Below are 14,575 nucleotides of genomic sequence, written 5' to 3'. Positions count from 1 at the left end.
CTCTCTGTATCCCCATCGAGAGCTGTAGGCGTAGGGACTGGGGCTGTCTGCCCACTGTCATATTCCCGGGGAAGGGACTCAGTAAGTCTCTGTCCAGGGGACAGGGACACGGGTATCGTTAGTTCAAAATGCTCAGTACGTATCTGCCAGGGAAGAAGCAGTATCAGCTCATTTCGCGCACGTGCTGGAGCTGCTCCTGTGTTTCCATGTCTGCGACCGAAGCACGATGGACCGTTATTTCCTGCAGGTCACCTCCCAACCATGTACGACTTTCATTTTGATTCTGCTCAGAAGAAATGGATACCCTGGAATAACTTAGTTCCGAAGTATGTTCACTCTCACGAGAGGAAATTCAGCGACATCCTGGGTAAGCGAGAACCAAGCCCCTGTGCCTCTGCTCTCGTTCCGTGAGAACGTGAAAAAGATGCCGCGGTCTCCGTGGCACTCCGGGTCCCACCCCGACGGCTGGTGGGGAGAAACCGAGCAGAGTGAGCCGCGGGCCCTGCCGCGAGGGTGGGGCGTTGGATTCCTTTTATGGGCTGCTGGCTCCGAGAAACTTCGGATGGATGCCTGTGACTCTCGGTTCTTTCCCCAGGGAGGCCGGTCCCGATGGCGGGGCGGGGCTGGGCCCGTGCTGCTGTGCCTCTGCTCACGCTCCCACGGGCTCGCTTCGGCCCATGTCGCTGGCCAGGAGTGGGAAGGAACGAGGCAGTGTTTTGCAAAAAGATGCCACCTCTTTGCAAAAAAAAAAAAAAAGCTGTGTACCGTAGATATTTGTATAGTGAGCCAGATTTTAAACTCATTCCTCTGGCCGTTTAGATCTCAGGGAACACGTAGCATTAGTGTCAGGCCTGTGCCAGAGCTGATTCCGCGGCTCCACGTCTACGATCGAAGTGAAATAGACCACTGTTTACTGCAGGTCGCCTTCCAACCTTCTATACTTTCATTTTGATCCTGTACACAGAACATAAGAGTATAGAGGCCAAGTATTTCCACAAAATAAGTGTCCGATTTTGGCTCTCATAGAGTGAGACATGCCAGTTTTTTTTTTTTTCACGAGCCGATTAGAATTAAAAGCCACCAGCATAGGAGTGAGCCAGACCCGCATCTGAGTTTTCATGCCCTCTGCAGGGGAAGTCGTTGGTCAGGAAACCGGGTCCTGCAATGAATGAGTGACGTACGCAATGCAGCAGCTTAGCGTTTAATATCCTGCGTACAAGTCAGGACTGGCTATTAAACGCGGTTTGGGTGTTCTAACCCTGGGCTGTGGCGGGGATGGCACGGCCGTAGAAACGTAGAAATTCACCCTTAAAATGGATGACTTTTCTGATATGTAAGTCACACCTCCGTAAAGCTATTAAAAATAGTGGTTGGGGAAGGGAGCTTCTAAGAAGACTTTACCCATCTGTACGTTTTCGAGGTCACATCTGAGGTTTTTGCTGACACTTTCTGTGGGATTTAGGTGAGTCCGTGGAATTCCACATTGCCGTAGGCTACCCCGCCCCCCACCGCCCCCACGGGCATTTCTGTGATGCTCCTATTCTTGACGTATTTCTTAGTTCACACGGTGGATACGACCCGCACCACCTGGATGCTGGAGCAGATGGTTAAGATTAAACAACCCGTCATTCTGGTTGGTGAATCTGGCACCTCGAAGACAGCCACCACCCAGAACTTCCTCAAAAATCTGAGCGAAGAGGCTAATGTAAGTCAGAGTCTGTATGTGCGATCGGGTGCTGCGTCGCAGACCACCGCAGCACGGAGGCGGTGGTGGGGGTGGTGATGGCCGGGCTTTGCAGTGGGCCTTGTCAGGGACGTGGGGAGGACTGGGCCAGTCTGCCCGGGAGGGGTCCGCTCACTCACATCCCGGTGCGTGCAAACATGGTTTATCACGAGCTTCGAGAAGGCCATTGAGGAGAGCACAAAAGGGATGTTTCCAGCCGGAGGGCCCTACAAGTCTGTGGAGACGGGCAAAGGGAGGCCGTGTTCAGAAGCGCGCCCCAAAAGACCCATCTGCTGGGACCCAGCAGCTGGTGCTCACAGGCCCAACAAGGCTACCTGAGCACACCCGCCGTACAGAGATGCATGTTTAGCTCATAGGCACCTGCCCACCGGGGCACCTCAGTCGGGGGTGTTAGCTAAGGCAGTGGTCCTCAGACCAGAGGCATCACCTGAAAGCTCGCTAGACACGCCCCAGATCTACTGGTTTGAAAAGCGTAAGGATGGGGCCGACCTGCTGTAGGACACGAGCCCCCAGATAATTCTGATGCGTTAAGCGTGAGAACCACCCATCAATGAGCTGTCACCAGCCACTCTGAGAAACAGTGGGGGGGGGGGGCGGAGCACCCATGCATGGGGCCGTGCTCCCCACACAGGGCTCCGGGGCCGGCCTCCCATTCACTGGGCAAGCAGTTCCGAAGAGGGAACCGGTAGTTGTTCTCGCTGGCTTTGACCTGTTCGTCAAGACACAGCAGCTTGATTTTGATGCAGGCACTTGGGTTTGAATGTTGCTCTGCGGTGCTGAGGATGCCCCTGTGCAGATCCCTTCCTCTGAGGTGATCGCCCCAGGACGTCGTCCAAGCAGGGGTCATCGACCCCCTCCCACAGATGAGAAGAGCGAGGCTCCTAAAGGTTCAGTGCGGAGCCGAGGCCCCCGTCCACATCGTCCCCGAGGCCCACACGCAGCAGCTCCTTTGCCTTGGGAAGCCTGCCTAAGGGGAGGGGGTGTTCTTGCTTTAGCACTCAGAAAAGAATGAGATACAGACACATTGTCTTATTAAAAAGTTAGTTCCCGTCCCACTGAAGCTGGAAAAGAGATGGTACAGCTCGTGGTCAAACGTTTACCGCCCATACCGCGAAGAACAGACCAACTTTTCGAATGATTTCTTTCTGTTGCAGATCGTGTTAATGGTCAATTTCTCCTCCCGCACCACATCCCTGGATATCCAAAGAAATTTAGAAACAAACGTGGAAAAACGAACCAAAGACACGTACGGACCGCCCATGGGCAAACGTCTGCTGGTGTTCATGGACGACATGAACATGCCAAAGGTAGTGCCGGTCCCAGGGCGGGGTGGGGCTGACGCATGCGCACGGAGCGCGTGTGTGCGCGGACACCTGTCTCTGCTCTGCGTGATGTCTGCGGGGCGCGCGGGTTTTGGGGAGCCGGCGCAGGAGACAATGTTGCTGGGATGCTCTCCTCACAGAGGGACCTTGTCCTTAGTGGTCACGCTCCTCAGTGTCCCGAAGGAGGGAAGGAGGCGGCATCAGCCGCGGAACTATACCCAGCACGTGTCCGAAGCAGCTTCCAAATGAGCCGTACTTTAGATGATAGCGCTGTTCTCGGCCATGTGCACACGGGGACTGTAAGGGCGGACGTTTCCCAAGAATTCCTCAGGAGTTTACCCAGGGAAGGGACTTTAGCATGCATGCTGAGTGTGCTTCTGGGGCCAGAGCCTGAGAGTTGCAGTTTTCTTAGTACTAGAATTTAAATTTACATCATTTTTGCAGAACCATTTTTTCCCCCCTGAAAATCTATCTTCCAGATGGACTGTGTGCAAAACCAGGATCCATGCATGCATCCATCCATCCATGCGTGCATCCATCCATGTATCCATACACCTATTTCTCTGTTCGTCCCTGCATCTCTTCATCCATGCATGCATCTATCCATCCGTGCGTCTGTCCATGCATCCATCCACCCACCTATCTATCCATCCATCCATCCGTCTACATACCTCTTTATCCGTCCATCATCCATCCAATTAACGCATTTCCTGAGCGCCTCCCATGGGAGCGGTGCTGTGCAGTGATGAGCAAAACACATGCCTTCTCTGCCCTCAGGGAACTCACGGTCTAGTGAGGGAGACAGATTTTAAAGTTACAAATGAACATATGATCACACATTTTGAGAAACCCTGCGAAACCATGCCCAGAGTGCTCTGGGGAGAGTCCAGGAGAGGTGACGGCCAGCAAGGCCACAGCTGAGTTCCGCATTCGGATACAACTGTTCTCTTCTTTTTTTGTCTTTAAAACAATCGAGGTGGATGAATACGGCACCCAGCAGCCGATCGCCCTGCTGAAGCTGCTGCTGGAGAAAGGGTACTTGTACGACCGGGGCAAGGAGCTGAACTGCAAAAGCATTCGTGACCTCGGCTTCGTCGCCGCGATGGGAAAAGCTGGAGGAGGCCGCAACGAAGTGGATCCGAGATTCATTTCCCTGTTCAATGTCTTCAATGTTCCATTCCCTTCCGAGGAGTCTTTGCATTTAATTTACTCCTCCATCCTGAAAGGCCATACCTCGGTAACTCGATTTCCCTTAGCTGTCTGACTGGGGCCTCGTGTTGGGTAGAAATGTGGGCACGGCTGACTTATGCAGGAGGCACAGCAGGCTCCATGCCCACAGCCCACGGTGCCATTAGGGGGCTGTGAACAGGTTTTAATGTCTTTCAAAACCAGAGGGGGAAAAAAAATGAATGTAATCCAGCTTGAATTATATTCATCTTTATACCGATAGTCAAAAAATACGAAATGTTATATTTTTATGAAGAAAGGGACCCAGAGGCAGAAGCGTCTTGGGCCCATGGAAGTCACGATGTGGCCGAGTCACATTGCCACATCGAGTAGCAGCAGCGAATCAAGCAGGGGACTTGGGTTCTGGAGTCAGTCCCCATTCTGCTCCTTGGGCAGGACTCTTGAGCTTTCCCAGGCTCCATTCTCATCTGGAACACGGAGATAATGGCGGTGCCCACCTTGCCGGGTGTTGGGATCGTGAAAGGAGAAAAAAGCATGAAAAGCAGGTGGCACAGAGCGCGTAGCAGATGCTCTTTACATTCCCGTCACTGCTGCTATTATTGTGGTCGATTTGGACCCCACAAAGGGAACCCATTCATTTCAATAACGACCTTCTGATCCTGGCATTTCCCTTCTGCAGTGTGGCTTGCATGCTCAAAGTCTTCAGGGGCCAGGCAGGAAAGGCAAAGGTGTGGCATGGCCAGGTGTGACCAGCAATACCTGGGCACTGGGCATGTTCGTGCCCTACGTTAAAGCCTTGGCTTTCAAAACCGAGGTCTGCACCAGTAAAACTCAAACTGGTTTGAGGGCTGGTTTGGGGCTTTGGTCTCACATCATGTCGGCTTGTCCATTAATGTGAAAATCTAGAAAAGCAAAAGCAGATCGAGCGACGAGTTTCTCTCTTTTAAAAAATTATGGTAAAATTCATACAACGTAAGATCAATTATTTTAACCATCTTGAAGTATACAGTCCCACAGCATTTAGTACATTCGTAATGTTATACAGCCAGCACCGTGTCTAGTTCCAAAACATCTTCATCACCCTGAAGGCAGGGGACTCCACCCCGTCCCCCAGCCCCTGGCACCCACCAGCTGCTTTCTGTTTCTATGGATTTGCCAGTTCTGGACATCTCATGTAAATGAAATCATACAATAGGCGGTCTTCTCTGTCCGGCTTATTTCACTCAGCATCACATTTTCAAGGTTAACCCATGTCATAGCCCGTGTCACCGCTTCCTTCCTTTTTATGGCCGAATAATATTCCATTGTATGGCTGGACCATGGTTGGCTTATCTGTTCATCCACTGCCAGGCGTTTGAGGGGTCTTCTCATTTTTCAGGTGTTTCACGAGAGCATCCAGGCTGTGAGTGACGAGCTGACGTTCTGCACGCTGGAGCTTTACGAAAACATCGTGCAGGAACTGCCTCCCACACCATCTAAGTTCCACTATATCTTTAATCTCCGCGACCTCTCGCGGGTTTTCAACGGGCTGGTCCTCACTCACCCGGAGCGGTGAGTTCGTTTTGCCTAAGATGTGTCCCACAGTGATGGCTTTTCTTATTCTTTTAGGACAGAGGACTTATCGATGAATGTGATGCATTGATTAAGTACCCGGTATCTTTTTGTCTGTGTTAAGTGAAGTTAAACACTTGGTTTAAGGTGTGTTACCCTGCACAGCCCTTTAGTTGAAGACATGTAGAACGAGAGAGGCAGATGTGTGGACGTGTGGACAGGTGTGTCCCCTTGATGGGACCGCTCTGCCGACCTCTTGTTCTCAGTCGTGAAGTTGGAATTTGCCTGCGTGGAGCCTTTTGCTCATGCAACTGAATTAGTTCCAGTTCGGTTTGGTGATATTATGTGAGTCTTTGGGAGAGTTAAGCACAGAGGGAGTTAAGTCTGGGTATAGAAATTTGCTCATTAAAACTAGACTTATTAATGTATTTGTGTCAACGTATACATTCATCTATGTATGTATAAGCATAGTCCAATTTTGTGGATTCTCATTATGAATTGAAAAATGGATGTAAGGACTTTTCTTGTACCCAAACTTACTTTCAGGTGCCCTTGAGGGGCTTGGAATGGCACTTCAGGGGAGGGCAGCTCCAGGTAGGTAGGGTAGAGTGCCAGAAACCGGAGAAAGCTCCAGAACGGGGACCGGATGGAGCTGATTCTTAGAAGGAGCGGCCGGTGGCCCTGATGCTAATTTTAAATTCAGGTATTCCACCGAGTCGGAGCAGTGTCAGGTGCTCATTTCATGTCACATGTGTCATTTACAGATAATGTTATTTTCTTCCCTACGGCAGGTTAGGTTATAGATGATGACTTTAAGGTCTTTACATCGAATTTGTTAGCTCCCATTAAATGTCATTAATGTGAGCCCAGCAGGAGGAGGGGGGAAAGAACCATAGAAATGTCCTTTTCTGCACCTTGTGTACCCATCTGAGAAGAGCAGCGTTTAGCCCGCTCTTCTCTAGATGACGTCATAGCTGATTTTGCCTCTTCTATCATGTAGGTTCCAGACGGTGACCCAGATGGTGAGAGTCTGGAGGAACGAATGTCTGAGAGTCTTCCACGACCGGTTAATCAATGAGACTGACAAACAGCTGGTCAGTACGCCAAACCTACCCTCAAATAAGAAACTAACTGCAGAATCCTTCTCTGGGTGAAAAAAAGAGCATAAACAAACCCATGTATTTTTTATACAGAACATCGCAGAAAAATAGACACTAACAATAAAAGTCAACGGGTAAAAAGGAGGGCAGAGTTTTAAGCACCTTATAGCAACTAGAAAAAAAAATCGAACGCAAATGACTTCAGATAATCCTAGCATATGCTTTTTTTCCTGACAAGTGTTAGCACATATATGTTGTTGAGTTTGGGTCTTCAAGTGGTCTTATATTGTAAGGTACAAGAGCACATCAGAGACTTGGTTACGGAGCATTTTAACGATGACGTGGAGGTGGTGATGAGGGACCCCATCCTGTTTGGGGACTTCCGGATGGCTCTGCATGAAGAGGAAATGCGCATTTATGAAGACATCCAGGACTACGAGGCAGCCAAGGCTTTGTTCCAGGTGCGGTGGGGCTCACTTCTCCCGAGAGCACTTCTGGTGGGAGCCGAGGTTCGCGTGGGTGCCCAGGAGGTGGCGCTGGGAAGAACACCCACCTTTCTGTCTCCTGGTTCAGAATGCGAGCTTGTCTCCCCATCCAGTGGTTCCCACATCCCGCGGTGCATGGGAACGACCTGAGGAATTCGTTGAACGCACAGAGCCCTGGGCCCACCCCGCCTCGGGTCCCTTCATTGAGCGCATGGAGGGTCCTGGGGTTCCGATGCGCAGTCGGGTTTGGGAACCACTCATCCGACTCCCTAATAGCCAGTCTTATCTTAATCGATGAGTCGAGCCTTGCAATCAGCACTAGCTCGCTGCCAGCCAATCACAAAGCAGCCGATCGAAAACTAGATGGCAAACGCTACACTCAGCGTCCCGTAGACCCAAACGACTCGACGATTTCAAGGTTTAGACGTGGGGAAACATCTCTCCGTTCTCAGTCCCTCCCGGACAGGAGGAGAGAGTCTGTCTCTTGAAACCCAGCGCCCCTTTGAATTTTTTTTTTTTTTTTTAAATTCAGGAAATCCTCGAGGAGTACAACGAAAGCAACACCAAAATGAACCTGGTTCTCTTCGACGACGCCCTGGAGCATCTGACGCGCGTGCACCGCACCATCAGGATGGGGCTCGGCCATGCCCTGCTGGTGGGCGTCGGCGGCTCAGGGAAGCAGTCTCTCGCCAGGCTGGCCGCCTTCACCGCCGGCTACGAGGTGAGGCTCCCTCCCAGCCCAGAAGCGGGTGCCGCCTGCCAGTTTCTGCAGCTGGCGGTTCACGCAAATGTTGGAACGATCTGTAGCAGATCATAACGCGATGTTTTCACACAGGATAAAGTGGGGGGATTTTTGGAGGGGGGCTCGATCTTATTTTAACTGAATATCCAAAGCATCTAATCCTTGTGTGGTTTTTGGAACGGAGATCACGTCAAGTTTGAAAGTCAGACGAGCAAACCCTGTGGTTGGTGACATGCACGTGTATGGGGGGAGGCGTGGCCCAAACTCCCGTGGGGCTGGCAGTTTGCTGGCTGCTGCATCTGCACAAGCAGCACAAACGGTTCTGGCCATTCTTAGACTCTCTTTTAAAAAACCAGCTTTATTGAAATATAATTCCCAGACCATACAGTTCACCCATCAAGTGCACAAGCCAGCGCTTTTTGGTGCCTTCACAGACGTGTGCTGCCGTCACCACAGTCTTTCTTGGAACATTTTCATCCCCCTGACAGGAAATCCTGTGCCTCTTAGCTATCGGCCCCCGTCTTTCTGCACCCCAGCCCTAGAATCCACAAGCCTCCTTTCTGTCCGTATGGGCTTCCGTGCTCCGTACTCTCACACGGGTAGAATCGGGGGGCCGTGTGGTCTTCTGCGGTGGCTGCTTTCACCCAGCGTGTTTTCAGGCTTCATCCACGTATCAGCTCTTTGTCCCTTTTTACGGTTTCATTAGGCGCCATTGTTTGCAGAGACCACATCCTGATTATCCCTCGTCCACTGATGGACACCTGGGCTGTCCCCGCTTTTTGGCTGCTATGAACAGTTTTGTAATGTGTTTTTTTCCACTTAACTGTATGTCACTGACAGCTTTTCAAGTCAGTAACTACATATTTGCATTGTCCTTAGAAACTGCAAGGTGTCGCATTATACGGATATTCCGTACATAAGCCTCTTCTCTTGGTGGATAGTTAGCCTTTTCTTTGTTTTAGTATTATAAATAATGCCGTGATAAACACCATTATTCATGTGTCTTTGCACAGTGATCATTTTCCCCCCAGAGAATCATTTTTTTTTTTTTTTAGAAATTAGAAAATTAATGGGTTAAAGGGCATAAACTTTTAAAAAACTTTTGATATGTGACACCAGATTTCACATTAGAAAGTTTGGAACCTAAGTCCGCGGTGGTGTCCGCTTCCTTGGAGAAGGAATAAGAAAGGCCTGGAGACGGAGGACAAGGGGGAAGGCAAAAGACTTTTGACTTCATCCATAACATTGTTAAAAATAGGTTCGAAGCACATACGACACTATGTTTCCAGTTTTACTGAGGTATAATTGACATATGTCACTTTATGAGGTTTGGCTTACATATGCTGTGACACGATCGCCACAGTAAATTTGGTCAACGTCCATCCTGTCCTACGGATACAATAAAAACAGATGGAAAGAAACCCCGTTCCGTCTCTTTCGCGTGCGATAGGATTTTTACGTGTCAGCGTCTCAGACAGCTTCTGGTCCCGTTTCTTTACCATCCTCCCACGCTGTAGCTCAGTTTAAACGCTCCGGGGTCCTGCTCGTCTGCGCCTTCTCCCTTTCCCTTTGCTGCTTGGCCCGCCCCCCACTTCCTTCCCCACTTCATCATTTCTCGCCTTCCCTTCTGACTCAGATGACTCATTTTAACAGCTGAGGGGGACCTTACACCGCCCCCCTTTCCCACACTCACGTGTGGACCGACCTGAGCCCCGCGCACGCAGCTCCCCACGCGTGCGCAGGCGCAGAACGGCCGTCGCGGTTCGTCTGACCGACAGGGGTGCCCGGGGCCCCCTGGTACCGCTGTCCCTCGTCCCTCCCGGATGGCCCGCAGCCCGATGGCCCGTGACGCTCCCGCGTGTCCCGCGTGTCCCCGGCAGGTGTTCGAGATCCTCCTGAGCCGAGGCTACTCCGAGAACAACTTCCGGGAGGACCTGAAGAGCCTTTACCTGAAGCTGGGCCTCGAGAACAAGACGGTGATGTTCCTGTTCACCGACGCCCACGTGGCCGAGGAGGGCTTCCTGGAGCTCATCAACAACATGCTGACCTCAGGTGGGCCTGGCCGGCTGTCCGGCTGTCCGGCTGTCCGTGTTCCGGGCCAGCGCTGCCCACCTATGGGGCGGGACAGGCAGAGGGTTCCCTGCATCCCCGAGGATGACACGGGGAGTGGCCCATGCGGGGGTGGGCAGCTGGTGGGGGGACGCAGAGCCGGGGACGGGCCACCTGAAGGAGATGAGATTGTGCGGCCTCCGGGCAATGCCCCCGTCTAGGTTTCTGTTTTGAAGATCCCTCTGGGCCGTCCTGTGGGGACTAGAGTCGGGGAGGTAAGAGCAGGAGCGAGGAGACATGGCAGCGACCGGCGGAGGGTGGACAGTGGGAATGGAGAGAAGCGAGTGGATCCCCGAGCTGCTTTGGAGGTGGAGCCAGCAGGACTTGGAGGGTGGGGCCAGGGCGAGTGAGGGAGGGTGTCGGGGGTGACCCCTGGTTCCCAGCTGGAGCCAGCAGGGGCGGGCTTCCTTCGCTGAGCCAGCTCGAGCAGACTGGGGCTGTGCTGTGTCCACCTGGGGCCTGTGGAACTGGCGACATGGAGGAGAAACCCAATGGCTTGTCCCAGGGTGGATTAGTTTGCCGACCCAGGGGGGCGTGTACGAAATGCCACATGAGCAGCCTGGCCCGAGACTTTTCATACATGAGTCGCAGACTTGTAGGGGTCAGCTCTCCAAGTCTGTGAATCCCATGCGAGGTCTTGCCTGTGAAGATGGGGAGGGGCTCCTGTGGGCCTGGGGCCAGGTTGTTTATCCTCTGAAGCCCTGAGCTTTGTGGCAGCATCTCTCATCCTCAGCTCTGGTGACATTGGGGGCAGGGGAATTCTTGGCTGTGGGGCCGTCCTGGGCATTGTAGGATGGTCAGCAGCATCCCTGGCTTCTACCCACTAGATGACATTAGCCACGCCCCCACCCCAGCCCCGCACACGTACACACAAGCTGTGACCCCCAAAATGTCTCCGGATACTGCTAGATGTCTCTGGGGGGTCCGGTTGCTCCCAGCCGAGACTCTCTGCTTTGATGCTCACGGTAACGCTCCCAGGTAAGCAGGAGGCATTTTTTTATTCCTATTTCTCAGGTGCGGCAATTGAGGCTCAAAGGGATTTGAGCAGGCAGGCCGAACGGGGCTCGGGTCTCAGCGTCGGGACCCCAGCTCTGCTCTTGGGACTGTCCCCCGTGACAGTGCACTCTGTCTTTCAGAGCCTTAGAGTGACAATCACCCTGGGACTTAAAAAACCCAGCGTGTCTTTGCTTTTCAGGAATCGTACCCGCGCTCTTCCCGGACGAGGAGAAGGAGTCTGTTCTCAGTCAGATCGGGCAAGAGGCTCTGAAGCAGGGGATGGGCCCGGCCAAGGAGTCCGTGTGGCAGTACTTCGTAAACAAGAGCGCCAACAACCTGCACGTCGTCCTGGGCATGTCGCCCGTGGGGGACACCCTGAGGACCCGGTGCAGAAACTTCCCAGGTGTGCTTGAGCTGAGCCTGTGCCCCGGCGAGCAGGGCATGTCCTGAGGTGCCGGCAGCACTATAAAACAGGATGCGGTGATCTGGGTGACGTTGGGCCTGGCAGTGTCAGGGAGCCCCGCTCTGTCCCTCTCAAGTGCCAGCAGGCTCTCGTGTTGCCCACGGGTGGGCGGTGTCCCTCTGACACAAGGAAATGCTCAGGGTCCCAGGTGCAAGGCCCTTGGTGGGCGTGGCATTGCTCTCTGCTCTCTTCCCACTGGGAAAATTCTGCCAGCCCCATGGAAGGCCATTAGGTCAGAGGTTCTCGATGAGGGTCGATTTTGCCCTGCAGGGGACACATGTCAGTGCTGGGAGACATTTTGGTTGTCACGTGGGGTGGCGGTGGGGGGGTATACCACTGACATCTAGTCGATAGAGGCCGGGGAGCCGCTAAACATCCCACGAAGCGCAGACAGCCTCCGAACAGAGGATCATCTGGCCCGCACGTCAGTGGTGCCGAGGATGGATGAGTGGCTCTCGGACGGGTCCGGCCCCTTCACCGGTGTGCGGGCATTAGAGGCGGAGCCCGCGTTCCGGGGCGTTCGGGGTCACGGAGCAGTCACCCCTCTCTCTTGTTCTCTCCCAGGTCTGGTAAATAACACCGGCATCGACTGGTTCATGCCCTGGCCTTCCCAGGCCCTGCATGCGGTGGCCAAGTCATTTCTAGGTGAGTGGCAGCTCATACGGGGACCACAGAAAGTGGTTTGTTATCACTTTGCTGCCTTTGAATTTCGGCCCACTAGATTCCTTCACTGTTAACCCCTATGGCCGTGAAAGGCATTTTTCAGTCCGTTAGTATATTTTTCGTTTATATTGTGTTTTAGTCTATAGGGATTTTGGGGGGACTTACAAGGATAATTTAGGATAAAAATGGATTAGGTATCATCCAAAACAGGAGTTGGTAAACCATGGCCAGCGGGCCAAATGTGGCCCACTGCTTGTTTTGGTAAATAAAGTTTTATTGGAACACAGACTCAGTTGTTAACGAACATAGTGTCTGTGAGTGCTTTTACGTTGCAACCGCAAAGTCGGACAATTGTAACAGACCGTGCGGCTCACAAATATTTCCTATTTAGCTCTTTATAGAAACAATGTGCTGACCCCTGGCCCAAAGGATGCCCGAAGAACCTTTTGGTAAACTGATTATCAGTTAGCGCCGAATCTACTCTAAGGTTTCAAACTCTTACTCCTTGATTCATTTTAATCTTTGAAATAAGAAAGCAAGTCAATTTATCTTCAAGAAAACACTTTTTTCCCCCCCTGGACCTAACTTGGGCAGATTTATGACACAAGGGGACATCGTAAATAGTATCGACCTCATAAATACATATTCGATAAATAAATAATTAGTCCCCTTATACAGGCCGGATATAGTTTTGGAGGGAAAGGAGTGAAGAGAATGACTCTTTCCTGACGACATAACTTAGGGCTCAGCCAACTTTTTCTGTAAAGGACCAGACGATAAATATTTTCAGTTTCATGGGCCATCCAGCCTCTTGCAAGTACTCGGTTCCACCATGGCCCAGTATGTGAATGGATCGAGGGGCATGGCTGTGTTCCAGTAAAACCTTACAAAAACAGGCCGTGGGACAGACTTGTCCTGTGGGCCATAGTTTGCCAACGCCGACAGAGGTGCCTGAGCTTCCACAGGTGGGTTAGCCACCTCCATATGTGGGCACTTAGGTTTGCTTTCGGTAGTCAGCGGTTTAGCATCCCAAATAACGCTGCATGGAGTTTGCTCAGAATTTCCCTCCTTGGAATGTATTCGCCAGCATTGCAATGACTATGCCCCAAAGTACGAATATTTGCGAGGCACTTTTTTTTTTTTTTTTTTAATGCATGCCGTGCAAGTGGCCCACGGGCTGTAATTTGCTGGCCCTGGGTGTAATTCAAGATCAGCATCTGGATGAATGTGCACTTTTGGTTAGTCTTTCCCTCCTTCATTTTAACTGGAGACATAGTCTGCTTGGAGGTGAGAGTGTTTTGCTGAGTGAGGTGACCTGGGCCCCGGGAGAGGTCCCTGAATCTTTCGGCAGACTTTCAGGGAGACCCGCCTCGGGCCCAGTGTGTGCTGGGCACGGGGTGCAGCGGGGCCACCGGGTGGATTTCTTTCCTGAGGTCCCAAGCCCTTCCCCGCACTGTGTCTCGGTGATTCGGGAGGCAGCCCTTCCTACCGGCAGGAGCAGAATTTCGTGCGTTCTCAGAGAGAATCCCAGAGCGCGCACCAGGGCTGCCATCCGGGAAAGCCACCAGCAGGCCATAACTGCCCTTCTCCTTTTTTTTTTTTTTTTAATTAAAACATCTTTATGTCATTTTTCGTCATGGTACAATATATGTAACATAAGGTTTCCCATTTTCACCATTTTCGAGTGTGCGCTTAGTGGCGTTGAGTGCGTTCACATCATCGTCGCGACCACCACCGCCGTGAGTCTCCAGGATGGTTTCCTCCATCTCGTGAAACTGAAACTCTTTGCCCGTTAAACCCCGATTCCCCACCCTCCCCCACCCCCACAGTCCCCGGTGACCCCTGAGCTACTTTCTGCCTCCATGAATTTGCCTCTTCCAGATATTTCGTGGAAGTCGAATCACACAACACTGGTCCTTCGTGTCTGGCTTCTCTGATTTAGCACGTTTTCAAGGTTCATTCACTCTGTAGTGTGTGCCAGATGCTCCTCCCTCTTTAAGACCGAGGAATATTCCGCCGTGTGGATACACCGCCGTCGGCGTACCCATGCTCCGGTGATGGACGCCCGGGTCCCTTCCACTCCGGCTATTGTGAACGGTGCTGCCGAGAACGCGCTTACATCTGATTTTCAGAGCGGGATTGTCATCGGCTCCTGTGAGAATTCTGTGTTTGACCTTCGGAGGAACGCCCCTTTTCCTGTCTTTAAGAGGTG

General features: G+C 52.1%; 1 protein-coding gene across 1 annotated transcript in view; it reads left to right on the top strand.

Moving 5' to 3' along the window:
• LOC105306187 (dynein heavy chain 10, axonemal-like) overlaps nucleotides 1–14,575 on the top strand; it is a gene marked incomplete at its 5' end in the record, with an annotated part of 76,770 nt that overhangs the window by 33,321 nt on the left and 28,874 nt on the right. Inside the window, 11 exons of the mRNA XM_023523893.1 lie at nucleotides 223–367; nucleotides 1,560–1,705; nucleotides 2,899–3,051; nucleotides 4,043–4,303; nucleotides 5,633–5,805; nucleotides 6,806–6,899; nucleotides 7,199–7,366; nucleotides 7,923–8,111; nucleotides 10,013–10,184; nucleotides 11,437–11,640; nucleotides 12,265–12,345. Of these exons, the coding sequence (XP_023379661.1) occupies nucleotides 223–367; nucleotides 1,560–1,705; nucleotides 2,899–3,051; nucleotides 4,043–4,303; nucleotides 5,633–5,805; nucleotides 6,806–6,899; nucleotides 7,199–7,366; nucleotides 7,923–8,111; nucleotides 10,013–10,184; nucleotides 11,437–11,640; nucleotides 12,265–12,345 (1,786 nt within the window). The remainder of the gene's footprint in view (nucleotides 1–222; nucleotides 368–1,559; nucleotides 1,706–2,898; nucleotides 3,052–4,042; nucleotides 4,304–5,632; nucleotides 5,806–6,805; nucleotides 6,900–7,198; nucleotides 7,367–7,922; nucleotides 8,112–10,012; nucleotides 10,185–11,436; nucleotides 11,641–12,264; nucleotides 12,346–14,575) is intronic.

Source organism: Pteropus vampyrus, unplaced genomic scaffold (assembly GCF_000151845.1).
Source record: "Pteropus vampyrus isolate Shadow unplaced genomic scaffold, Pvam_2.0 Scaffold430, whole genome shotgun sequence".
NCBI lineage: Eukaryota > Metazoa > Chordata > Mammalia > Chiroptera > Pteropodidae > Pteropus > Pteropus vampyrus.
This window is presented reverse-complemented; position numbering and strand designations above follow the sequence as displayed.